This window comes from Aethina tumida, chromosome 6 (genome assembly GCF_024364675.1).
Source record: "Aethina tumida isolate Nest 87 chromosome 6, icAetTumi1.1, whole genome shotgun sequence".
NCBI lineage: Eukaryota > Metazoa > Arthropoda > Insecta > Coleoptera > Nitidulidae > Aethina > Aethina tumida.
This window is the reverse complement of record NC_065440.1, coordinates 13,742,947-13,768,771: the sequence shown is the minus strand read 5'-3', so window position 1 is coordinate 13,768,771 and position 25,825 is coordinate 13,742,947. Positions and strand designations below refer to the sequence as shown.

Below are 25,825 nucleotides of genomic sequence, written 5' to 3'. Positions count from 1 at the left end.
CTACGCCCCCGTACATCCGGGCACGGCATTATGCGTTGTATTGTTGTTACCATTCAGTATGGACTGTGCTAATGGACACGATGATAGGTTTAAAGCACGAATAAAGAAAACGGCACGCAATTGATATGTAATATTTCTTTATTGAACGCATTACAGTCAGTCAGTAAGTTGGAACTTGTAGCGGCACAATGCTTGTTCGTTGAACGACTGGGGTGAGATAAAATTGTGCCCGAGGTCGATACGTAAATAAATCCTGTGATGTGGGAAAGAAATTACGTGGCAAGGATGTGCCATCTGTCCACGGCTGGAGGTGCCGCTCCTTAAACTACAGGTTTCTGCAATTACCAGTGCCATTTGGCTATTGATTTAGTTTGTTATAAGTTATAATTTTAAGAATTTAATAGTATCTGATGTATAAACAGCCTTGAACTTTGAAATGAATCCACAGAATAAACTACAGCTTATCAAACATGAGATGTTTGGTAAAGAAAATTACGTAACACATCTGAGTGAACACAAAATAAAATTCATGTTAGATGTTACAACAACAAATTGTATTTCAACATTTCAGCACACTATAATAACTTTGTATCCTTAAAGAAAAATATACGGAGTTGCTTTTTTTGTAGATAAATCTGAGGAAATAAGATGTCAAAGTCTCTTGACTCGAAGAGTGTGGTTAACATTGTTAATGTAATAGATTTACTTACAGACTATGATGCAGTTACTTGAACACAAAAGGCCCAAAAGTATTTTAACCACAACCTTTTATTTAATGTGAACTGTTAGAACAATATAAATTTACCATTGTTGTTACATATATTTTTCTGGATTGAGCTGAATATAAATACAGCCACTTCAAATTTGGAAGAGATTTTTGATGATTAAATCTGTGTTAATTAATTTTATCCTTTTGTTTTATAATTTTGACCCACCTTTTTTATTGTTGTGTCTATTGTGCAACTGGACAATCTAATTTTAATCTATACTAAAGATTTTCTTCATTATTGTTGGTGTTGCCCAAAGTTAATAACAAGAAGAGATGGCTAAAATTTAGAGAAACTGGCCAAGCAACTAAAAAAAATATGTCTGACTTCGAAAAACTTGAAAGAAAATCGATAACTGGATAATTTGGACGTGAAAAAACGATTCAGTTTCATCTTCAACTGCAATTAAAACCAACCTGGAGGAAATGGGACTTGCTGAAATTAGACAAAACAACACAATACACAATAATGCCTTAATTTTATTCAGAATTGCTTAAAAAGTTTCAGAACTGTCTTAATTTTATTTAGAAAGTTTTAGTTTGTACAAAAATTGCTTAAGAAATTTTAGAAATGTCTTAATTTTAGTCAGAACTGATTAGAAAATTTGGAAATTAAAGCCAACTTGGAATTTGACCCCAGATCTACATGAAAAACCCTGATTTGTACTAAAAATGTGAAAGTCTAATTTTGACTTGCTTAGGATCACATTCACTGGGCCACAGAACAATGGGGAGGAAGTAGTTCTTAGTAATGAGTCTAAATTTAATTTATAAAAAACTTATGGTTTTGCTTATATTAAACATCCTACATGGACAAAATTACACAAAAAGTTAGTTGTACCCACAGTGAAACATGGTGGCGATTCAATTATGCTAAGGAGATGCTTCAATTCTTCTGGTGTAGGCCCTATTAGACTTATTTATGTACATGGATATATTAAACAACAATTTGCTTCGCTTCTATATATTAATAAATATGTTTAAACATGAAAACGATCTGAAAGACAAATCCAAAATTGTGACGTATTGGTTAAAAGACCAAAGCATCAATGTTTTCTCTTGCCCGTCCCAATCTCCAGACATTAACCCTATAAAAAACATGGGTAACACGTTCGACATTTACAAATTTGAAGGAACTCATCACAGCAACTGAAGAAGCTTGAAAGAGTGTAGAACTGTCATATTTGGAAAATGGTAGTCTATGCTACAGAGACGGGCCAAAATTATAAAACAAAAAGGATATTATACAAAGTCTTAATGTTAAATTAAATACCTCAGATTTAATCAATATAAATCCCTTTAAAAATTAAAGTTACTTAATAATAACCACTGGTGTATATATTTAAAATAAATCTTATTTTTATTCACTATTAATATTACCATTGGAGGGGTCACTTTTAATAATAAAACAACAAGTTTTGCTCAATTCTTTAATTAATTTCAAACAAATGTTGTCACGTGTATGACATTTATCTCAATATGTACAAAATCATTCGGCATAAAATCCGTAAACGGAACGAAAATGTTTTACATCAAAATTGTTCCTTAAAAAAAATGTGAGCGGGGCCCTAAAGCCCCCCCTACAAGAATGTCATGGCCATTACACATTTAAAGCTTGTATTGACTTTTTTTGTTTAATAAGATGTTAACAAACACTTTTTTTTACATAATAATTAGGGAATGTTGTTTTTCCAGTTCCGACAAAATAATCGAAAAAGAACACAATAATAAAAATCAGTTCGTTATGTTGTTACGTTTCATTTTTTTTTACATAGTATATAGTTTTAACAAATATAAAATGGCTGAGGCCCCTATTTTATCCTCAAAAAACACCAAAAATTAACAGAAAAACTTCTAGGCAACATCAAACCTGTCAAACTAAAAGAAAGTAACTTTCAATAAAAACAATACTTTTCTATATAATAATATATCCCTATTAACAATAAGACATACACAATATTTATGGTACATTTTCGGGGCTCTCCGACCATTTTTCCAGTTTTTTTTTTATAAATATCCTTACATTTTTATCCGCGTCTTCCTGCGAAGCAACTAATTTTAATTAAATTCTATCACAAACAGTTTTTACATTATCAATGTGGGTGTCGCTTCACTGCAAGAGGCTAAAATAAAATCGACGTAAATCTACTACAAATAGTTTTTTTGAGACATTTAAAATTTATCACTAAAATATGTATTTATTTATTTTTTGAAGTCGTTGACATGTTCAGCTTACCTGTAAATTAACAACGAATGAGTACCAAAAGCAAAAACAGTCCAGCGTCTACATGCAAATCGATACAACAATAAAAAAACAACGTGTACAAAAAAAATATGGTTTTATTCAGAATGTTACAGCAACATAACTAAAATATCAAAAAAATGGCGCGTGGGGGGGTGGGTAGTTTCGGTTGGGATCGAAATTATGAAACGTAGAGATCAATCAGAAAGCAAACATTATATACCTAAAAAATCGGCGTCAAAATCTCTCTTTTAATAACTTCATACGAAAAAAACACAATCAATTAATAATCATAATCGCCGCGTTAATTGAACCAATTAAAAAAATCAAAAAACTTAAACCTCGAAAACAGCCAGCAAAAACAACAATCACAGGGGTGGGGGACTCACCGCGGGCGAGACGTTCTCAGTGTCGCCGTCTATAATTTACAAGTTACACGAATGGCGATTCACCGGGAGGTTCGGCGAGGGGGACAGAGTGAATGATGGTGGTGAAAAGGGGGACCAGGTACACACACACACACACGGTTTGCGGGCGGGATTGGAGAGTTTCCGGTGGTTTTGGGGGGGTGTGGGGGCGCCGCCTGCGGCGTTCTAGTTGTGGACGGGCGGCGCCGTCTGCCGCTCGATCTCCTCCAGGCTGAGCACCTGGGCTAGTGTCGCCGTGCTGGGCAGCTCGCCGCCCCTCGCGCGCTCCAACAGGTCGGGCGAGAACCAGCGGGCCAGCTGGTTGGTCGTGGTGGGCGACAGGTCGCCGTCCATCGCTCCGTTGCCGCCGCCGCCTCCGCGGCCCATCTGGCTGTTTCTGTTGCCTGGGGAAGAGAAGAACGGAGGTGTTAGTGTCGGAAAGTTTGGACGTAAACCATCTAAAATGTGCTGGTTAATCAATGTTAGTGGTGGAAATTTTCTCTTACATTTATTCACGGCAATTTCGGAGGTTTTAACACAAAAACTTTGTATGTGTGATGTTATATAAAACACTAATAATGAAAAAAATCCCCCCCTAGAATCTATGCTACATTTTTTCATTTCAAACTGTCTTAATTTTACTCAAAATTGGTTAGCAAGTTTCAGTACTGTCTTAATTTTGTACAGAATTGCTTAACAAGTTTCAGTACTGTCTTAATTTTGTACAGAATTGCTTAAGAAGTTTCAGAACTGTTTTAATTTTACTAACGACTGGTTATGAAGTTTTGAGGACTGTCTTAATTTTGTATATAATTCCTTAAGAAGTTTCAGAACTGTCTTAATTTTATTCAGAATTGGTTAGGAAGTTTCAATACTATTTTAGTTTTGTACAGAATTGCTTAAAGTTTCAGAACTGTCTTAATTTTATTCACAACTGGTTAGGAAGTTTTAGTACTGTCTTAGTTTTGTACAGAATTGCTTAAGAAGTTTCGGAACTGTCTTAATTTTATTAACGACTGGTTAGGAAGTTTCAGGACTGTCTTAATTTTATTCAAAATTGGTTAGGAAGTTTCAGTACTGTCTTAATTTTGTACAAAGTTGCTTAAGAAGTTTCATAACTGTCTTAACTTTATTCAGAATTGGTTAAGAAGTTTCAGTACTGTCTTAATTTTGTATATAATTGCTTAAGAAATTTTAGAACTGTCATTGATGTTTTGTCTTGCCCCATTCCAATCCCTAGACATATAGAAATTATGGAGGATCACGTTTATAACCAAATTTGACATAAAACTCATCACAGCGATTCAAGAAGCTTGAAGGATATTATACAAAGTGTTAATGTTAATTTAAAAAACACAGATTTAATCATTAAAATCCCTTTCTAAACTAAAATTGGTAAACTTACGTCCAGCTCAATCGAGAAAAATGTTTGTAATATTTTATAAAATACTTTAGTCCTATTTTTTACTACTTTTCAAGTTCTGTGCACCCAAATTACCTCGCAAAACACGTAAGAGAAACTTTCTATAGTTAGCCGTAGACTTAAAGCCCAAGCGGCAATACTTACAAAGAATACTTGACTTGAACAATTGTCTCAACCATAGTTTTCTTAACCGTTTCATAAAAACACCAACTGATTGACATAATTGTAAACTCGCTTAAAATACTAACTGTGCTGGGCGTTACTGAGGAACTGCTGCCACGCCTGGCTCGTTGGCTGCTGCTGTTGCTGGTAGGCTAGCTGCTGCTGACCACCAGCCTGTTGCTGCGGCTGGGGGGCGCGATCGGCGGCGGGCGGGGCTCTTTGCTGGTGTTGGGCGCGCAACTGGTGCTGCGTCAACTGATGCTGTTGGGAGGAAAACGATGGTTGCTGGTTAGGCGCAATCGGATATTGGCCCATGTGGTGGCCCGGTTGCAAACCTGACGACGGCTGCTGTTGCTGCTGCTGCGAGTTGTTGTTCAACGCAGCGTACTGTTGCTGCTGCTGCTGTTGCAGCTTGCGCTGCTGGTTGTACATGCGCTGCTGGTTGAAGAACTGCTCCGCAGCGTTCGTCGCCTGATAGTTGGCGTTCGCCTTCACTATCGGACGTCCAGCTACAAAAAAACATTAAAATCATAACATAAAACTATTTTTAAACTTTAGAACTGTCTTAATTTTACTCAGAACTGGTTAGGAAGTTTCAGGACTGTCTTAATTTTGTACAGAATTGCTTAAGAAGTTTCAGAACTATCTTAATTTTGCTAATAACTGGTTAGGAAGTTTCAGGACTGTCTTAATTTTGTATATAATTGCTTAAGAAGTTTCAGAACTGTTTTAATTTTACTCAGAATTGGTTAGGAAGTTTCAGTACCGTCTTAATTTTGTATATAATTGCTTAAGAAATTTTAGAACTGTCTTAATTTTGAACAAAGTTGCCTAGGAAACTCTAAGAAATTTAGGCTGAATATGGCATTGACTTAATTATGATAATTGTATTCAGATCAACATTTTGAAATAAACATTTCATACCAGGCTGCTTGACACCGGCAAACTGTTGATTCCACTGCTGCACCGTGACCTGTCCCTGTTGCTGGCTCTGTTGTCTGGCGCCGGTCAGCGCCCTGCCCTGCGGCAACTTCTCTTTGTTCTCCTTGCCCTCGTCCTTGTCGGCCGTCATCTTGCGCAGCACCGACGTGGGCGTGAACGCCAACGGCGTCGGCGACGACACGCTCTTCGACGCGTTGACGTTCGGATTCGGGCTCTGGCCACGATGCTGTTGCGCCTGTTCCTGCTGTTTCTTGCGGTAGTTCTCGGTCTGTTCTTCGAGCTTCTTTTTGATCAGCGCCTTCTGCAAAATATTCTGGGTGTGGATCTGCAGCTCGCGTGGCGACGGAATTCTCTGGTGCATGGCTGCGATTAAAATTATCTCGTTAGTTTCGTTTTAAGGGTACGACTTGATGGCGGAGATGGAACATGATGATGAGATGCAACTACCAGTACTTGTTGTGTTGGACTCTATCAAACTCTTTCCCAAATCCAGTAATTTTATTAAATTATTGAAACAATTGATCATTTAATGTAACAGGCACCACAGTACAAACTAATTACCAAACTAATTGATGTACAAAAATACCAGAAAAGAGTTGATTTGGTCACTACAAGACTTACCAGGCACAGATAGGGTGTTAGGACTTGTGGCCATAATTGGGGAGACACAATATGCTGCATGTAAAAAATTACAGAGCACATTATGGGGTGGCATTATTAAAATTCAATCTACCCAATAGAAAATTACACAAAAATCGACAACAGATAAAAACAACATAATAGTAAGTAAACTAACAACAAGCAATCGAAAACTGGTGCAAAAACCCACCAAAAGCAGTGCGAAAAACAAATGCCGATGCACCTAAAGCCTGACCGCTAAAACAACTCAAAGAAACAAGAAAAAACTCAACCGGCAACCGGTCTCACCGTTAGGCGGCAGCGGCGAGACGCGCAGCTGCTGCTGCTGCTGCTGTTGCTGCTGCTGCATCTGGAACATGTGATGCGCCGGATTGGGCGGCGGCACGGGGCTCAACACCCTGGGCGACGGCCCCAGAGCCGCCGCGTTCGACGCCGCCCCGCAACCGTACTTCAGTATCGTCGACAGCATCTCCTTGTGGCGGGGCTGCAGCCCCGGGTTGCCCAGCTGCTGGCAGATGTGTTGCGGCGTCAGGTCGCCGCAGTTCAGCCCTTAGAACAACAAATTTATACGTGTGACAACCGAGACTCCCGAACCGGCACAACCTCAATCAATTCGATTAGACAAAGGAAAATAATTCGGATAGTTACCGTGTAGGATGGCCTGCGCCTCCGGCCTCTGTAACAGCTCCCTGCTCTGTTGCATGCCCAACTCGTGGAGCGGCGACGGACCCCGCATCTGTGCCGACCCTATCAGCTTGCTGAACATGTCGATCTTCTGCTGCTGCTGTTGCTGTTGTTGCTGCAGCTTGAGTAGGTCGGTGTGGGCGGCGGATGCGTGCAATCCCTGCATCGCAGCCGGACTGACCGGTCCGCCGCCGCCACCGCCCATCATGTGGGCGCGACGCGCCGCCTCGTCCTGCTGCTGAGAGTGTTGTAACATCTGTAAACAGTCCATGTTAACATAGCTTGTCAACAATATATCTACATTATGAATATAACCCAACAATGATAATGATAAATAGGCTAAAATAAATATTAAACAACAGGAACAATGTAATTAAATATTAAAATTAAATATAAATTAATAAAATCAGTTCAATTATCATATGATAATAAGAAATGAGTAGAAGTTAAATAAAAATAGTTCAGTTACCTCCAGCAAGCTCATAGGTGTCGCCTTCGGCACGGGACCGTTGGTGGCGGTGACGGCCACGCCTCCATTCACTTGAGCCAACTATAAAAAACATTAATTAAGACCCGTCAGTTAAAAATGGTGGTAAAATCTTACCAGTCGCTTGAACGCGACCATTTCTTCCTCCTGCTTCATCTGCGGTTTCTGTTGCTGCTGCTGTTGCATTCCTGGTGGCATTTCGTTGGACGGTTGCCTCAATTTGGACTCGAGCTCATCCAGCTTCATTATCTTCCCGGTCATTTCGGCCAAGTTACGATCCTCTACAAATTGCCCCAACAATTAACCCAATTAATTTAGTTATCAAAATTTACTTACGCCTGTCGTTGGGTGTACGACCTCGCAGCATCTCCATGATGTCGATCTTTTGGGCGGGTGGTGCGTGATGGTTGACGCCCTTCTTGCCGCCCTGCTGGGTACTGGCGGCTGGTGATATCGGTGCAAAGTACTTCTCAGCATCACCCGGTATTTGTACGCTGGTGCCGGCAGCTTCCGACGCCCCAATGTCCTTCAGTATACCCTTAACGATGGCGTTGTTCTCGTCGTTCATGGAGGCACGACGGGCGGCCGCCTCCTTCTCCGGACTCTCCTTCTTGAACCAGGACGCGAAGCGGGACTTCTTGTTGTCCCCGTCACCACCCACGCCATTCTAACCACCAGACAAATTAGTAATCCAACAATTAAACCGATTACACATCAATTACCGTGAGCAACGAGATGTTGTCTGCTTTGAAGATGTCTTCGAAAATGGACAGGTGATCGTTGACCTCGCCGTCCGCACGTGCGTTGGACGCGTCGCCCGCCCCACGCTCGTCCGACTGCGCCCCGTTGGCGGGCGTCTTCTTGCCCGGACCGCCGGTCCTCGGTTGCTGGTGCTGGTGGTCTTTGACGCCGTCGTCGTCGCCCCGTTCCTCCGGCACGGTCTGTGCGACGTCGCCCTTCTTCTTCGCCCATTCCTTGGCGCGTTTGGCGCCGCGTTTCATCTTGCCAGTAGTCGGTTTGTCGGCGTCGTCGAAGCCGCGCAGCTCGATGGTGTCGTTCTGCGACACCGGTCCGCCAGAGAACCTTAAAGACAATGATTATTTAAAGTAATGTGAAGCAAAAAAAAATAATGGGTGCTCAAAAGGTAAAATATCTTACAAAATATAAATAAATGTATCCAAAAATGAGCTTCCCAAAGTGCCCAGAAATCAATAAATGACAAATGTTTGAAAAATATTGCTTAACTTTAAAGCTCCACATCTCAAAGCTCAAACATTTAAAAAATCACATGAATGTTTTATCACTTAATAAACAAATATTTATCTATAAAATGAATAGGAAATACTTAGAATTAAAACTATGCTTAATACAGACAAATAAAATATTAAGGCAGAGATTAATTAGAGATAAAAACAAAAAAAATCAGACATTCTTGAAGTAAAATATCTTATCTATTTTGTTAACACAAAATATTATTAAGTATATCCATAGCAAAGGTCTCAAGTCTCCAGAAATCGATAAGTGACACATATATGAAAAAAATTACTTAACTTTAAAGCTCTGCACCTCAAAGCTCAGACATTTATGTCATATGAATTTTTTACCACTCAATAAACAAATATTTATCTATAAAATGAACAGAAAATATTTAAAATTAAATAAAGAATATGATTAATACAGACAAATAAAATGTTAAATAGAGTTTAACAGATTCTTAAAATAGAATAATTTATAAAAACACATATAAAATATAGCAAAATCCTCCCGATTATAACTATAAAAAAATTAATTATAAATGGGAAATAAACCGTCAAGTCCCAACGTACCATTCGGGCTCGTCTTCCCGGCTGCTGTCCAGACGACGTCGATCGTAACGTCCGTTACGCCGTCCGGGCTCGCGCTCCTTCTCCCTAGTCATGTCGAAGCCGGCGAAGCTGCGACCGCCGCCACGCTCGCCCCGGTCCGTCCGGTCGTCGCCGGCGCCGCTGTTGGGCACGGCGCCCATACTGTTCTGACGTCGGAAGCCGACGCCGACATAGTCGCCGCCGCCCATCGGATCGGCCACGCCGCCCGGTCCCGTCTTGTCGCCCGAGTCCCAGTCGCGGACGATTCGACCGCTGCCGATGCGCCGCGACGCCGGCTGGATCTCGCGCACGCCGATGTGCGCGCCCGGCTCGCTCTTGCCGATCGGGCTGTGCGCCCGGTTCGGTCTGGTCACTGGTACGAAACAGCCGGAGTTGAAACTGCGCCGCTGCGGACTAAGAACGATGCCATCGTTTTCCTTGCGTATGCGCTCCCTGGCGTCGCCTGGCCGTCTCTGCAAAACAAATAACCACAAACAAACATTAGAAAATAATAATAACATAAAAATTATGTTTTAAGAATTAGAATTTTAATTTAATTACTGTCTGAAAGATAATTAAATTATTCAGTTCAATAATCCTAAAGCTATTTCGGACTTGTCTAGGTGGGACCTTCCACCTTAATCATCGCTTTCAGTGTCTACTTTTTCTGGAGAAGAGTTACAGCTAATTGAAGTTCATATTCCATGAGATTATTAACGACTTTCAGCTTTTCTTTATTTAATTACTCTTTTCAACAACAAATAATTCGAATGTCTGAAGTATCGTATGTTTCAAGATTTAGAATTTTAATTTGTTACTGTCTGAAAGGTGATTAAATTATTTAGTTTGTTTCTAATAGATGAAAAATGACCAAGTTACAGCTGATGAAAGATCAGAGACTGAAGTCTGAAAAGACTAAAGAGAAAATACATCTTAATTATGATATTTGTTGGCTGGATCCTCTCGTGTAAGAGTCCATCAACAGTCCTAAAGCTATTTCAGACATGCTTGGTGGGGCCTTTTACCTTAATCATGGCTTTCAGTGTCTATTTTTTCTGGAGAAGAGTTACAGCTGATTGAAGTTCATATTCCATGAGATTATTAACGATTTTCAGCTTTTCTTTATTTAAGTACTGTTTTCAACAACAAATAATTCGATTGTATGAAGTAATTCAAGATATGATCAAATAATACAAAAGTTATGACAAAAAAAAATAGATTTACTACTAAATCTTTGTTTCACACACTTGAACTTTAACTTTCACATTCTCTGACAGTTGGACATCCTTAATGGATGAATAATTTAATCAAAACAATTAAGTGACTCACCCTTGGATCCACAACATCGCCGCCCGGCTTCAGCGTGCCCTCCGTCGGCGTGTCCGACTTCTTGCGTTCAATGTTCCACTTCTCCGGATCCAGAATCTGATTCGGGCTGTAACACACACTCAAATTAACGCCGACGTCCTTAACGGACCATCATCGGAGATCGTCGAAGACTTACACTTCGGTAATGTCGAGGAAGTCGGGCCGTTTCTGGGACATGGGCGCGTCCTTGAGCGCCAGCAGCTCGTCGCGCGTGTACCGTCTCCTGGTCGCGTTGTACACCTCCAGGATGGCGGGATCGCTGAATTCGGGCGCGTCCGACACGCTCATGCCGCCGCCGGTCTGTTCGTCGCCTGCAACAATCGACCACATCGGTTTAGACGCGAAGTTTTCGGACAGGAATGACGGTTAGGTTGATGCGTGAACTGTGACAGGTGATGATGGCTGTGTTCTCGGGAAACTGTCACCAATATTTTTTTTTTTTTTTTTTGGAGACAGCTTAGGAGCATTGACATAACTTAAAGTAGATGCACAATGTCACAAAATGTTTAACATGATAACTTTAGGGGTTATTCTTTAAAAAAAAACATTTTGGTGATGGTGAATACGGTGGTGATAAATAAATTTAGAAAAATGATACAAATTGACATTGTCCTCATGTTTAAAGATAAACTTTCAAAATATTTATTTATTTTTGATAAAAATTGTTGGTAAAAAATAAATATTTATAATAAATTTAATTAAATAGTTTAAATTAAACAATAAAACTAGAAAAATCCACCTTATCATTTAATTATTTTAATGATAAATGCTTAAGAAACCTTTCTACTGGTTTGAAATTTTAATGTACAAATTGGTATATTACCCATTTTGGTGATGGTGAATACGGTGGTTTTAAGTAAATTTAGATAAATGATTTACCAATTGGCATTGTCGTCATGTTTCAAAATAAATTTTCCAAATAATCATCAGTTTTCGATAAACATTGTTAGAAAAAAATAAATATTTATGATAAAATTAAATAAACATTATAGATTAAACAACAAAATTGGAAAAATCTACGATATCATTTAATTATTTTAATCATAAATGCTTAAGAAACTTTTCTACAGGCTTCCAGTTGAAATGTTGGTGCACAAATTGGTACTTTACTCATTTTGGTCACGGTGAATACGGTGGTGTTAAGGAAATTTAGATAAATGATTCACCAATTGATACTGTCGTCATGTTTCAAGATAGATATTCTAAATAATCGTCCTTTTTTGATAAAAATTGTTAGACAAAAATAAATATTTATGATAAAATTAATTAAATATCATAGATTAAACAACAAATTTGGAAAAATCTACGAATTATTTAATTATTTTAATGATAAATGCTTAAGAAACCTTTCTACAGGCTTCCAGTTGAAATTTTAATGCACAAATTGGTACTTTACCCATTTTGGTGATGGTGAATACGGTGGTGTTAAGGAAATTTGGATAAATGATTTACCAATTGGCATTGTCGTCATGTTTCAAGATAAAAAATAAAATAATCATCAGTTTTTCATAAATAATGTTAGAGAAAAATAAATATTTATGATAAAATTAATTAAATATTTTAAATTAAACAAGAAAACTAGAAAAATCCATGTTATCATTTAATTATTTTAATGGTAAATGCTTAAGAAACCTTTCTACAGGTTTCCTGTTGAATTTTTAATGCACAAATTAGTACATTACCCATTGTGGGTGATGGTGAGTACGGTGGCGTTAAGGAAATTTAGATAATGATTTACCAATTGATAAAAATTCTTAGAAAAAAAATAAATATATATTATAAAATTAATTAAATATTATAGATTAAACAACAAAATTAGAAAAATCCACGATATTATTTAATTATTTTAATAATAAATTGCTTAAAAAACCTTTCTACAGGTTTCCAGTAGAAATTTTAATGCACAAATTGGTACTTTACCCATTTTGATGATGGGGAATACATTGGTGTTAAGGAAATTTAGAAAAATAATTTACAAATTGGCATCATTGTCATGTTTCAAAATAAATTTTCTAAATAATCATCATTTTTTATAAAAATTATTAGAAAAAAATAAATATTTATGTTAAAATTAATTAAATATTATAGATTAAACAACAAAATTAGAATATTCCACGGTATCATTAAATTATTTTAATGATAAATGCTTAAGAATCCTTACTACAGCCTTCCAGTAAAAATTTTAATGTACAAATTGGTACTTTACCCACTTTGGTGATGGTGAATACGGTGGTGTTAAGGAAATTTAGATAAATGATTTACCAATTGGCATTGTCGTCATATTTCAAGATAAATTTTCTAAATAATCATCATTTTTTGATAAAAATTCTTAGAAAAATATAAATATATATTATAAAATTAATTAAATATTATAGATTAAACAACAAAATTAGAAAAATTTAATTATTTTAATGATAAATGCTTAAGAAAACCTTTCTACAGGCTTCCAGTTGAAATTTTCATTCACAAATTGGTACATTACCCATTTTGGTAATGGTGAATACGGTGGTTGTTAAGGAAATTTAGATAAATGATTTACAAATTGGCATTGAAAATAAAAATTGTTAGACAAAAATAAATATTTATGATAAATTTAATTAAATATCATAGATTAAACAACAAAACTAGATAAATCCACAATACCATTTAATTATTTTAATAATAAATGTTTAAGAAACCTTTCCCCAGACCTCCAGTTAAAGTTTTATTGCACAAATTGATACTTTACACATTTTAGTGATGGTAAATGCGATAGTGTTAACGAAATTTAGAAAAATGATTTGCAAATTTGCATCGTCGCCATATTTCAATATAAATTTTCCAAACAATTATAATTTCTTAATAAAAAAAACTCGCCCACCTTAATAATACAGGTCAGGAAATTTTACTACAATAAAAAAACGGTTATAATAATAGTTATAATAGTAATTTAATTATTTAAAATGGATTATCCACCAAAACTAAGAGATTCAGGACATTGTGCGGCAAAAAACCGAAAGCTAACGAACACCTACGACAAACACCGAATAATAACGAACACGTCCGACAATTTGAAACCCCACAAACCGAATGGTAAACTGGTAAAAACTTACGCCACGACACCCTCTTGATGCGCCCCGGCTTCTGGATCTTTTTCCGATTGTGCACGACGTCAGACTGGACGGCCGAGTCGTTGGGCATATTTCTGCCCTTCATCCGCCTATAAATCGTCGTCTTAGCCATAATTCACCTTTTCCAATAATTTTTTTTTTTTTGTTTTTTTTTTTTCGTTTTTTTCTAATTTTCTCCTTCCTGCAACTTGCTACCTCGGGATATTCACACGACGGCACGAAAGGCACTCCGGAGTTCAATTTTTTTTATTTATTTTTTTTCTTCAAGTGGGAGCCACGTGGCCGATTCGAGATATATAAAACAAGACACACGTCTACACGTTTTTCCGTTAAAATCAACACTTTTATGAGAAAATATCACTATTTCCGTTCAACGTAAAATTTTCCAATAATAATAATAACAATAAATAATATCGATAGCCAAATTCCGCACGGATTTCCGGTCAAATAAATACTAAACGAAATATCGAACGCGCATAAGACGTTCAAAATCACGATACAGAATGGCTGGGTGTCCAGCTCCTTGGACGTGTCGTTGTTTTTTCCGTAGTCCGATGGAAAAAACACGCATGAACAGTCGATTCGTTGGAAAAAAAGCTAATACAGTGTGTTGTTGCTTCGAAAATTTATAAAACTCAACTTATAACTTAATATTTTTAATAAGTATAAGAAGTAAACGTTCGAAATTTACTTATCCAGTTAACCCTTCGAAATTTTAAAGTTGTAATATGTGAATTAATTGTATTAAAATATAAAATATGATGCGTTTTCCTTTTTCAAAAATAAACATATATTCGTATTCTTTAAGACAACTATTGTTGCTTTTGGAAAAGAGAAAATATAATTGTTTTGAGTAACCCTCAATAATAGTTGTCCTAATCAATCAATTCAATAGATAAAAATAGATTAAAACATTTATTCTTCAAAAATTTATAAAATATAAATAGAATTATTGTCAATTTTCAATATAATACTTTTTTAAATGAATGTAAAATGGAGACACTAAAACTTGTCTATTAAATTACCTCTTGAAATAATATTTATTTACTCATTAATTAGTTTTACAAGGCTTTAACAGGAGATTTTTTAAATGAGTTTAAAGTTATAATTGTAATATTTAGACACTAAAACTTGTCTATTAAGTTACCACTTGAGAATAATATTTATTATTGTCACATTTGTATTAATTCATTTGTTTTAGAAACAAAAATTATAAATTTTGTGAAGAAAACTCAACAATATTTGTCCTAAACAATGAATTCATTAGAAAAATTTATAACTATGTATTTTATTCTTTAAAAATTTATAAAATTGAATAGATTTGTTGGCAATTTTCAACAGAAGAATTTTTTAAATGAATTCAAAGTTTTAATTGTAATATTTAGACACTAAAACTTGTCAGTTAAGTTACCTCTTGAAAATAATATTTATTTATTCACTAAATGGTTTTAAAAGCCTTAAAAATTGAGCTGAATAGAATGTAAAAATAAAAATTGTCACATTTGTATTAATTCTTTGGTTTTGGAACTCAACAATATTTGTCCTAAACAATGAATTCCTTAGAAAAATTTATAACTATGTATTTTATTCTTTAAAAATTTATAAAATTGAATAGATTTGTTGGCAATTTTCAACAGAAGATTGTTTAAATGAATTCAAAGTTTTAATTGTAATATTTAGACACTAAAACTTATCAATTAAGTTACCTCTTGAAAATAATATTTATTTATTCACTAAATGGTTTTAAAAGCATTAAAAATTGAGCTGAATAGAATGTAAAAATAAAAATTGTCACATTTGTATTAATTCTTTGGTTTTGGAACTCAACAATATTTGTCCTAAACAATGAATTCCTTAGAAAAATTTATAACTATGTATTTTATTCTTTAAAAATTTATAAAATTGAATAGATTTGTTGGCAATTTTCAACAGAAGATTGTTTAAATGAATTCAAAGTTTTAATTGTAATATTTAGACACTAAAACTTATCAATTAAGTTACCTCTTGAAAATAATATTTATTTATTTACTAAATGGTTTTAAAAGCATTAAAAATTGAGCTGAATAGAATGTAAAAATAAAAATTGTCACATTTGTATTAATTCTTTGGTTTTTGGAACTCAACAATATTTATCCTAAACAATGAATTCCTTAGAAAAATTTATAACTATGTATTTTATTCATTAAAAATATATAAAATTTAATAGAATTGTTGGCAATTTTCAACAGAAGAATTTTTTAAATGAATTCAAAGTTTTAATTGTAATATTTAGACACTAAAACTTGTCAATTAAGTTACCTCTTGAAAATAACATTTATTTATTTACTAAGCGGTTTTAAAAGCATTAAAAATTGAGTTAAATAGAATGTAACAATAAAATTTTGTCACATTTGTATTGATTAATTGAAATTTCTATAAAAATTTATAAAATTGAATAGAATTATTGGCAAATTGAATTTTATTTATTAACAATACAATTATTAAATATAGATAAAGGTAAATAATATTAATTAATAAAAAATTATATTATTTAATGATGCCAAAATTATATTCTGAAATAACTCAACCTTTAATTGTCTTAAATTAAACTTATTAAACATTATGTTGAATATGATCAATAATATAAATTAACAATAATTGTATTTTTATGTTATTTATTATGAAAAGAAAAGAAATAAATAAATAAAACTGTAACACCACTTTTAAAAATGTCAATAAATAATATCACTTTTAAAATTGTGATGTTTTAAACTTGATATATACCATTAAATGTAAACAATAAAATGAACAACCACAAGTCAAAACATAACATATATAAAACGGATACAAGATAAAGTAGAAATGATTAACTATATTTAACTACAAATCATAACCAGTTGACATTAAACAAAATAATAAAATCAATTAAATGCCAAATTTTAACAAAAATTATAAGTAAAATATGAATTTCCAAAGTTTAAATTACTAAAGGATCATTAATTACATTTTCAAAACAACTTATCACGATTTTAAACATTAAAAATCGTAACCAATTATTAAGTAAAAAGACTGTCACATTATTGCCAAATTTCTATTAATAACTTTTAATATCTCCACTAATCAATAAAACTAAAAATAGTTAATATTAAAAAAATAATGAGCCATTATCTCCACATTTAAAATCATATTCAAACGACAGAACAAAAACAATTCATACATTAAAAGGTCAGGTCAAGAAAAACTTGTAATTACCAGAGATAATGCATTAATTGTACTCAAGATAAACGTATTGTTGTTGCAATTTAAATCTGTACATTGTAATATAACGATTTATAATTTATCCATCGACTCTATTACGTCTAATTAAAATTGCTTACGGGGTAAAATTAATCGTAAATGGCGAATCTGCGTGTCGCAATATTCGTGTATTGTGTTAATGAACTGCGATAACGGTTTTCCTCGTTTTATGTTTATTTTGGCGGATTACAAAAGGATGATAACAATCTAATTGTGTGCAATGTCACATTATATTAACTATTGGATAAGATGTTTAATAATTTTCAATTTGTGTTTAAAATTTAATCAGCAACGTGTTTAAAAAAACATTGATTTTTGACAAAGAACAAATTTTGTAATATTTAACTGTAGCAAATTTATAAACTATAAAAAAATAAAGAAGTTCTATTCATTTGTCACATCAAAATAATTAATATTTACTTCAAATCAGTATTAGTATATTTGGTAAATAATGTTTAATAATTAAAATTGATTTTTTATTTTCTATTTAATTTGTAAAGAAAAATTATAAATTTTTGAGAAATAATTCTAATAAGATTGCTAAGAACAGTTACTTCAATAAAAATTAAAATAAAACAGTGTCTTAAGTGCTTCAAAGATATACAAAATTAAATTGAATTATTGATATTTTGTAACTCAATATTTTTAATGAATATACATGTTTTAACCATAAAAAGTAGAAATTAAAATTTTTCTAATAATTTATTACTTTAAAAACAATAATTATTTACTTCAAATTAGTATTACCACCCTTAAAAATTTGGTAAATAATAATAATTAAAATAATTAATTTTTTATTTTCTATTTGATTTGTAAAGAAATATTATAAATTTTTATGAAATAATTCTAATAACTTTTGCTAAGAACAGTTAAATCAATAAAAATTAGAATAGAACTGTCTTAAATGCTTCAAAGATATACTAAATTAAATTAAATTAATGATATTTTGTAGCTCAATATTTTTAATGAATATACAAATTTAATAACTATAAAAAACAGAAATTAATTTATATTTGTTAATTCATCACTTCAAAACAATAATCATTTGCTTAAAGTATTATTACCCTAAAAATGGTAAATAATGTTTAGTAATTAAAATCATTGATTATTTATTTAATTTGGAAAGGAAAATTGTAAATATTGAGTGTTTCCAATACATAAAATTAAATTTTATCATTACTATACATTTTATTATAAAAAGGTGACATTAAAATCACATTATTGCTAAAGTTGTATTAATTTATTAATAAAGGAATGAAATAAAACTAAAAGAAAAACATTAAAAATAAGTGCATTCGTCATATTCACAAAACTAATGGTTAAATCAATAAGTTTACGATCTCTTTGAGACTCAATGCAAGAAGTTCCTAATTTTTAATTTTTACTAATTAAATTTAATATTTTAGTGGAGTTTAATCGTTCTTTAAATTGAAGCTTTAAGTCAGTAAAGATAATGAGTTTCTAACAATTTGCTTTGTAAATTTAACATTAGAATTATGAATAACATAACAACTTAGTTCTTTAAAATTAAAAATGATTATATATAATTTATTTAAATAGTATATTATTAAAAAATATCTGGATAACTTAAAAAAAAGTTGGCACAACAATTCACATTTATAAAAGTAACCCAATTCATGTCCATACAGGTCCAACAAAAATAGACAGATAAAGTGTCAAAATAAGACATGTAGGAATATTTTCAATTGTTAACAGATAAACTTTTATCATTAGGTCTATCCAATAACATACATACAAGCCAACATTATATAAAAAACTATGTAAATTTGTGTACATAAAATTAGCACCTATAATAACTTATTTAAATTTAAAAAAGAAAGTCACCGAATTAACCAGCAGCATGCCAAAACCGAAAACCATCGATGTCTTGACAACTTTAGACAGAGTTGGCAGAACTACTTATATTTATAAGTGTAACCCAATTCCTCCTTACGCAGGTTGAATAAAAATTGTGTAACGTGTCAATAATCAAAGAACTAAACAACTATTTTGGAATATTTTCAATTAACTGATAAACTTTCATCCTTAGGTCCAGTCAATAACCAAAGTGGGACAAATTATATAAAAACTATGTTAATTTATACTCAAATTAAGCTTTCAAATTTGACGTGCGTGCGACCAAAATAAAAAGAAAGTAAGCAACCCAATTGACCACGTCGCAAAAACCCCACGGCCCCCGTCGGACTGTCAACCCCCCAATTAAAACCAATTGCGGAGTTGCATTTTGCAGGCGAAAAGGCCACAATAAACAAAGGGATATCGATTCGAGTGAATGAAAGGCGAGGAGGAAGCGACCGCCGATGTAGGGGGAGGTCGTCGACGGTACGCAAAACCCCGCACACCGAAAACATGTCAGTTCTGCGTGTGACGGGGGGGTGGCACCGATGCACACAGGAGAGGAGACTCACCGTTTCTGTTAGACTGGCCGTCACCGCCCGTTCTCGTCTGCTCCTGCACATCTGCATCTGACGCCTCTGACATCGACATCTCGTATCGGACGTGGTTCCTTTTTTTGTTGTTTGTTTTTTTCTTTGGCTTCGCACTCCTGTCCGATACGTTCGACCGATGCGGCGGCGGCTGCTTTGACCCGGTCCGGCGAATCGCACTGACACGCAACACACTCACAGAGACACACTACAGAATATTAGGATAGCCCCCTCGATTTACAATAACAGTCGGTTCATACGAAATAAATAAATCGGAAACTTGTATAAGGAAACCTATGTAAATATACAACTAACATTAATATCACAGTCCGTTTTGTTGTTACTTCTTTTCACCTTCGATTGGTTTCTTGTTCGCCCTACGCCGTTTTGCCGTCGTTACGTTTTGCGTGTCGTTTTCCCGTTTTATTTTGCTTCACCGCCGCCGTTCTGCCGTCAACAAAAACTTCAACATACGCGCACGGTAAACATGTAACGGGTGACGTTGGATTGGTGTCGCGGCCCGTTCGTCGATCGTTGGCGCTTTCGGTGTGGTTACGCGGTCCGGCACACTGTACACGACTCGTAATCGTTATCTCAGACGAAACAATCCGGATTAGCAAAAATAGAAACGTACGCCATATGCCTTTTCTGTTACCTTTCTTGCGGCACGGACGCCATCTGGACGGTTGGATGGGGAGACGCACGGGATGTCAGGGCGCACGCGCCAATTTCGAATTTGGCAACAATAGTTTTGGGGTTTTCGGCCTTTTTTCGGTGCGTTAAGGTGGTCGTTTTGGTGTTTGTTGCAGATTTTATTCGCACGATTATTATAACGTATTAGTTAAACCGTGTGGGCCTTTTAGTGATGCAAAATTGCATATTCGCGAAATTTCTTTATCTAGCTTTATAGGCAACCACGTTTACATCGTTGTTATAAGTTATGCAATAATAATCAAATTAATGCTTACTAAATTAATAAACGATTACAGATATCTAACAGTCTAATTAGATTTAGATTTATTTTGAAATTTATATTAATTTTAAACTACATTATCATTTAAAATAATGGTATTCTGAGATTTACCAATATATGTGAAATATTAAAAATTTATTTATTTTACAATCAACACAATTAATATAAGATTACACATTTTAACAATAAATTATATAAATTAAATTTTAATATGTACTTATACTTATTCTTAAAAATTTAAAGTTTCTTATGGCTTAAAAATTAAAATATTTATAAATGAAAATGTTTACACAATTTATGTGAAATATTAATTATTCCTTTTATAATTAACACAATTAGCATAAAGAAGTATATTTTAAGAATAAATTAAATGATAATCAAATTAAATTATAATGAAGACACATAATTTCTTAAAATTGTGAATTATTTAATGAAAAGTTAAGTTAAAAATGTCACATTGTGACAATTTACTCAATACATGTGAAGTATTAAGTATTTATTTCTTTTACAATTAGCACAATTGGCGTAAGATTATATTTTTAACAATAAATTATACAAAATTAATCTAATTAGATTTTAATAAATATTTGCAGTCCATTAATATCATTAAATTATTAAAATTTATTATTACTTAAAAAATAAAATATTGATAAAAAGTAATATTATATTAATTTTCACAATTATTATGAAAGTAAAGTATTTATTTCTTTTACAATTAGCACAATTGATGTAAGATTATATTTTTAACAATAAATTATACAAAATTAATCTAATACATATTTCCACTTCATTAATACCGTTAAATTATTAAAATGTGTTATTACTTAATAAATAAAATATTGATAAAAAATAATATATTAATTTTCACAATTATTATAAAATATTACTTTTACAATTTTCACAATTGAAGTAAGACACATTTTGGCAATAAACTAAATAATAATTAAATTAGATTTCAATTAAATATTAAAATAATATTTTGGGAATTTACACAATACATTCAATATAATATTACTCCTTTTTCGAAATAAATTATATAATAATAATTATAATCAAATTAGGCTTATATTTCAAATACAAACATTATGAGAATTTATACAGTTCATGTGAAATATTAAAAAATTTGTCTTAAAATAAATTAATTTATCAATTAATTCAATTTCAAACTTCAATAAAATATGCACCAAATGATATAACTTTCAGATTCATTTGCCAGTAACTAACTTTCACTATTAAAAAGTCAAAAAGTGTCATATTTTCGAAAGAAGTGAATTAAAATATTTCTAATTGTGACTTAAATAATTTATTCCGCCGTTTTTTACAATTCATATTCCAAATTCTGAAAATTTAGTTATTCAATGTCTAAAAGGACTTGTCAAAAGATGTCAGAAATAAACTACATACGTAAATAAACAAAATTAATATATATTAAATTAATCTTACCTTGAATCTTGTGAATCCCCTAATAACACGAAATTAAATTATAAAAATGATAAAGAGTCTGCCAAAAACTCCAAATTCTCAACACAATTCTTGAAATTGTGACACTGGTGTTAGAAACAACTGACAATTGAAATATTACAATTAATCAACATTGCTCATTCATTTTTTTTAATTGTTGTTACTTCCGTTGCACATATATTGAAGTATTTATTCAATTAATTTAATTAAATTAAAATTAATTTTTAGACATCAATTAATTAACACCAATAAATAACTAGTGTGTATATATTATAAATATAAATATTATAAATATAAATAAAAATATTAAATTCATAACAATTAATTTAAATATTCAAATACTGCGCATGCGCAGAATAAAAGGCGGGCTAACCTAAAAAACAAAACTTTAAATTCTTAGACAACAATGCCATAATGGTAAATAACTCAATAAATTGGCGAATTTTATAAGTAACGACTTAATTTTAAGAGACGCAGTTCAGCTCCGAGCCAGAGACTAAAGAACGGCAATTCTCCCTTGCAAAACAAATTCGCAATAACACCGCCAACGAAACGTACCAGGGACAGGTCCGAACCGGAGAAAGATGCGAAAATACGTAAACCTCTGTCACAACTTAATTCGGAGGTCGTCGTCGTAACGGATCATGTATGTGACGTGTACAATTGGTGTTCGATGGTTGTGTAATGTTTAAATTGTAGGAGGCCCTCATTAAAATATTATCCAGACCGTTCAAGTGTCCAATTCCAAACTATGAGGGCTCAAATTCGACCAGAAACTTGGGGATACGGCGTCCGCAAGTCAAGAGGGCTTTGTACGACCCCAACATGCCCAACGCCTTGGTGCTGTACGAGCCACCTGAGCAGACCCAACACGACAAGCTCACCTCAAAGAGGTACACTTAGTGAAATTTTCAGCTCGTTTATGGTGGTAATAGGTTAATGTTTTAGTGATGTGTTGGTGCATGTTGTTGTGGACCCAGTCCTGGGTAACATACTTCGTCCCCATCAGCGAGAAGTAATAATAAAAAATTTTAATAGCCAAAACTAACCAGCGTTATTTTAGGGGGTGAAATTCATGTACGAGTGTGTCACGGGAGTGAACATACCCGGCTACTACGGCTGTATTATGGCGGATGAAATGGGTCTGGGCAAAACATTACAGTGCATCACATTACTGTGGACTTTAGTCCGACAAGGACCCCAGTGCAAGCCTACAATTGATAAAGGCATAATTGTGTGCCCCAGCTCTTTAGTCAAGAACTGGAGCAATGAAATCAACAAGGTAACCCCTCAATTTAAGACCAATTGCTGTTCATTACCTTTATTTGTTGTAGTGGTTGGGAGGCAGATTGACTAATATGATAATGGATGGAGGGCCGGACATAAAAAAGCGCCTCACTCAGTTCATGCAAGGCCAAGGCAGGACCGCCATTCCGGTGCTGATAATATCGTACGAAACGTTCAGAATGCATGCTGATATACTACACAAGGGTGAAATTGGGTTGGTGTTGTGCGACGAGGGACACAGGCTCAAAAACTGCGAGAACCAAACTTACAGGGCGTTAATGGGGTTGAAAGCCAAGAGGAGGGTTTTATTAAGTGGTACCCCCATTCAGAACGATTTGTTGGAGTATTTCAGCCTGATACACTTCGTTAATGAGGGCCTGTTGGGCAGTGCCTCTGAGTTCAAGAGGAAGTTTGAGAATTTCATCCTTAAAGGTTACTTAAAGTAATACTCATGTATTTATTTTACTGTATTTATTCATGTGTTTCAGGCCAGGACGCTTACGCAACCGACGTGGAGCGGCAGAACGCCTCGGAGAAGCTCCAGGAGCTCTCTGCGTTGGTGAACAAGTGTATAATTCGTCGTACGTCAGCCCTTCTAACCAAATACTTGCCGGTTAAATTCGAAATGATCATTATATGCCAGTTAACCCCGTTACAAAAGCAAATTTATTTAAATTACATAAACTCCGAGTCAATCAGACGGACCGTGAACGGTGCGGAGCAAGACAAGCCCACTTTCAGCACCCTAGCCAGCATAACGACGTTGAAGAAGCTGTGCAACCATCCAGACTTGGTGCTGGACAAGATACAGGAAGGGGCCGAGGGATTTGAGAAGTCAAGGAGCCTGATGCCCCATAGAAACAGTGATGGGGACGTAAGGCCTGAGCTGTCCGGTAAAATGATGCTTCTGGATTGTTTCTTGGCTAATCTCAAGGCGAATTACGACGACAAAATCGTGCTAGTCTCGAATTACACCCAGACGTTAGACATGTTTGAGAAGTTGTGTAAACGAAGGAGTTATCTGTACGTCAGGCTGGATGGAAGCATGTCAATAAAAAAACGTGCCAAAGTAGTGGAAAGCTTCAACAAAAAGGACTCTGGGGAGTTCATCTTCATGTTGAGTTCAAAGGCTGGAGGTTGTGGCCTTAATTTAATAGGTGCCAACAGGTTGATCATGTTTGACCCGGACTGGAATCCGGCGAACGACGATCAAGCCATGGCCAGAGTTTGGAGGGATGGCCAACAAAAGCCTTGCTACATTTACAGATTTTTGGCTGTAATAAATAAAATTCCTTATTAGTAGTTAATTCGATTAATTTCGTTCATTTTTAGGCGGGCACAATTGAGGAAAAGATATTCCAACGTCAAGCCCACAAGAAAGCTTTGAGTTCGACGGTGGTGGACATGAACGAGGAGACAGCAAGGCACTTCAGTGCCTCAGAACTCAAAGAGCTGTTCAGATTGGAGGACACTGATTCGGATACGCATTCGAAAATCAAGTGTAGGAGATGCGTCAACAAAATCCAAACCAAAAATCCACCCGAAGAAGCCGACTGTACTTCTGATCTGAGTCTTTGGTACCACTGTTGGGACAAGAAGGGACTGGCGGATTTAGTACGACTTCTTAATCATTATTTTTACTAATTCTAATTTGAATTTTATATTTTTTGTAGGTTTTGAAACAGATTTGGGACATATCAAAGTATATTTCGTTCGTGTTCCACCAGAAATCAGCTAATCAAGTGGTAAAGCCGGTTAAAAGTGAAGAAGAGGAAGATCCTGACTTTAATGAAAAAGAGGAATATGATTCTGATTACTCTGAATAATCTCACAATTTTTAATTTTAATATTTCTACTTATTATTTAGAAGTATTTCGTATAATTATTGTTGGTTTCAATGTTAAAAAATATTTATATCAATTTATATGTTTTGTATTTTTTAAACACAAATATATTATTATTTTTGTCACTGAACCCTTAAATATAATTTATTCAAAGAGCTATACAAATAATAAGCTGAAGACAGTACCATTGTAGGAATGAATATCTCCAGACTGTAGTATTGTCTTTGTGTTCAATTATAAAATATATAAACAATACTCCTTTCAAAGTTACATATCCTCTCCAGCATTGAATGACTAATAAACACAGTACTGTAATAATATAAACCAACTATGATACTACATAGAATAAAAACATTGGAGAAGATCTTTTTATATAAAATTAAGTGTCTTTAATTCTCTGAATTTTTCTGATTAATTTCTCATACAATTGATCTTTTAATACAATTTTTACAAAGAGCTATTC

General features: G+C 33.9%; 2 protein-coding genes across 5 annotated transcripts; one reads left to right on the top strand and one right to left on the bottom strand.

Moving 5' to 3' along the window:
* Window positions 1-3,088: 3,088 nt before the first annotated feature.
* On the bottom strand, window positions 3,089-20,432 carry LOC109604475 (eukaryotic translation initiation factor 4E transporter). 4 transcript variants are annotated; one of them, XM_020021006.2, is made up of 14 exons: window positions 14,057-14,599; window positions 11,101-11,275; window positions 10,926-11,031; window positions 9,579-10,069; window positions 8,475-8,835; window positions 8,089-8,419; window positions 7,870-8,033; window positions 7,735-7,815; window positions 7,230-7,521; window positions 6,870-7,130; window positions 6,564-6,617; window positions 5,925-6,305; window positions 5,087-5,509; window positions 3,089-3,819 (listed from the first exon to the last, which is right to left on the bottom strand). In XM_020021006.2, exons 1-14 carry the CDS (start codon window positions 14,184-14,186, stop codon window positions 3,602-3,604), a joined length of 3,468 nt encoding a protein of 1,155 aa, XP_019876565.1. In that variant the 5' UTR covers window positions 14,187-14,599; the 3' UTR covers window positions 3,089-3,601. The 4 variants fall into 4 exon arrangements, 3 of the variants coding, with proteins under 3 accessions (XP_019876565.1, XP_019876564.1, XP_019876563.1); XM_020021005.2 differs by lacking the exons at window positions 6,564-6,617; window positions 6,870-7,130; window positions 14,057-14,599 and adding an exon at window positions 19,780-20,432; XM_020021004.2 differs by lacking the exons at window positions 6,564-6,617; window positions 6,870-7,130 and having other exon boundaries at window positions 14,057-14,597.
* A 2,173-nt stretch (window positions 20,433-22,605) lies between these two features.
* Window positions 22,606-25,492, top strand: LOC109604470 (DNA repair and recombination protein RAD54-like). The gene is made up of 9 exons (XM_020020999.2): window positions 22,606-22,648; window positions 22,701-22,877; window positions 22,931-23,124; window positions 23,180-23,246; window positions 23,295-23,513; window positions 23,566-23,950; window positions 24,007-24,794; window positions 24,851-25,132; window positions 25,192-25,492. Exons 1-9 carry the CDS (start codon window positions 22,646-22,648, stop codon window positions 25,342-25,344), a joined length of 2,268 nt encoding a protein of 755 aa, XP_019876558.2. The 5' UTR covers window positions 22,606-22,645; the 3' UTR covers window positions 25,345-25,492.
* Window positions 25,493-25,825: the final 333 nt, after the last annotated feature.

Bases quoted from the DNA above. Each gene is read 5' to 3' on its own strand.
- LOC109604470 (XM_020020999.2), top strand. The intron at 23,951-24,006 runs GTTACTTAAAGT...CATGTGTTTCAG, and splicing joins TGAGAATTTCATCCTTAAAG to GCCAGGACGCTTACGCAACC. The intron at 25,133-25,191 runs GTACGACTTCTT...TATTTTTTGTAG, and splicing joins AGAAGGGACTGGCGGATTTA to GTTTTGAAACAGATTTGGGA.
- LOC109604475 (XM_020021006.2), bottom strand. From the start codon at position 14,186: ATGGCTAAGACGACGATTTATAGGCGGATGAAGGGCAGAAATATGCCC. The intron at 11,032-11,100 runs GTAAGTCTTCGA...TGTGTGTTACAG, and splicing joins TTCCTCGACATTACCGAAGT to CCCGAATCAGATTCTGGATC. The intron at 8,034-8,088 runs GTAAGTAAATTT...GGCAATTTGTAG, and splicing joins TCGTACACCCAACGACAGGC to AGGATCGTAACTTGGCCGAA.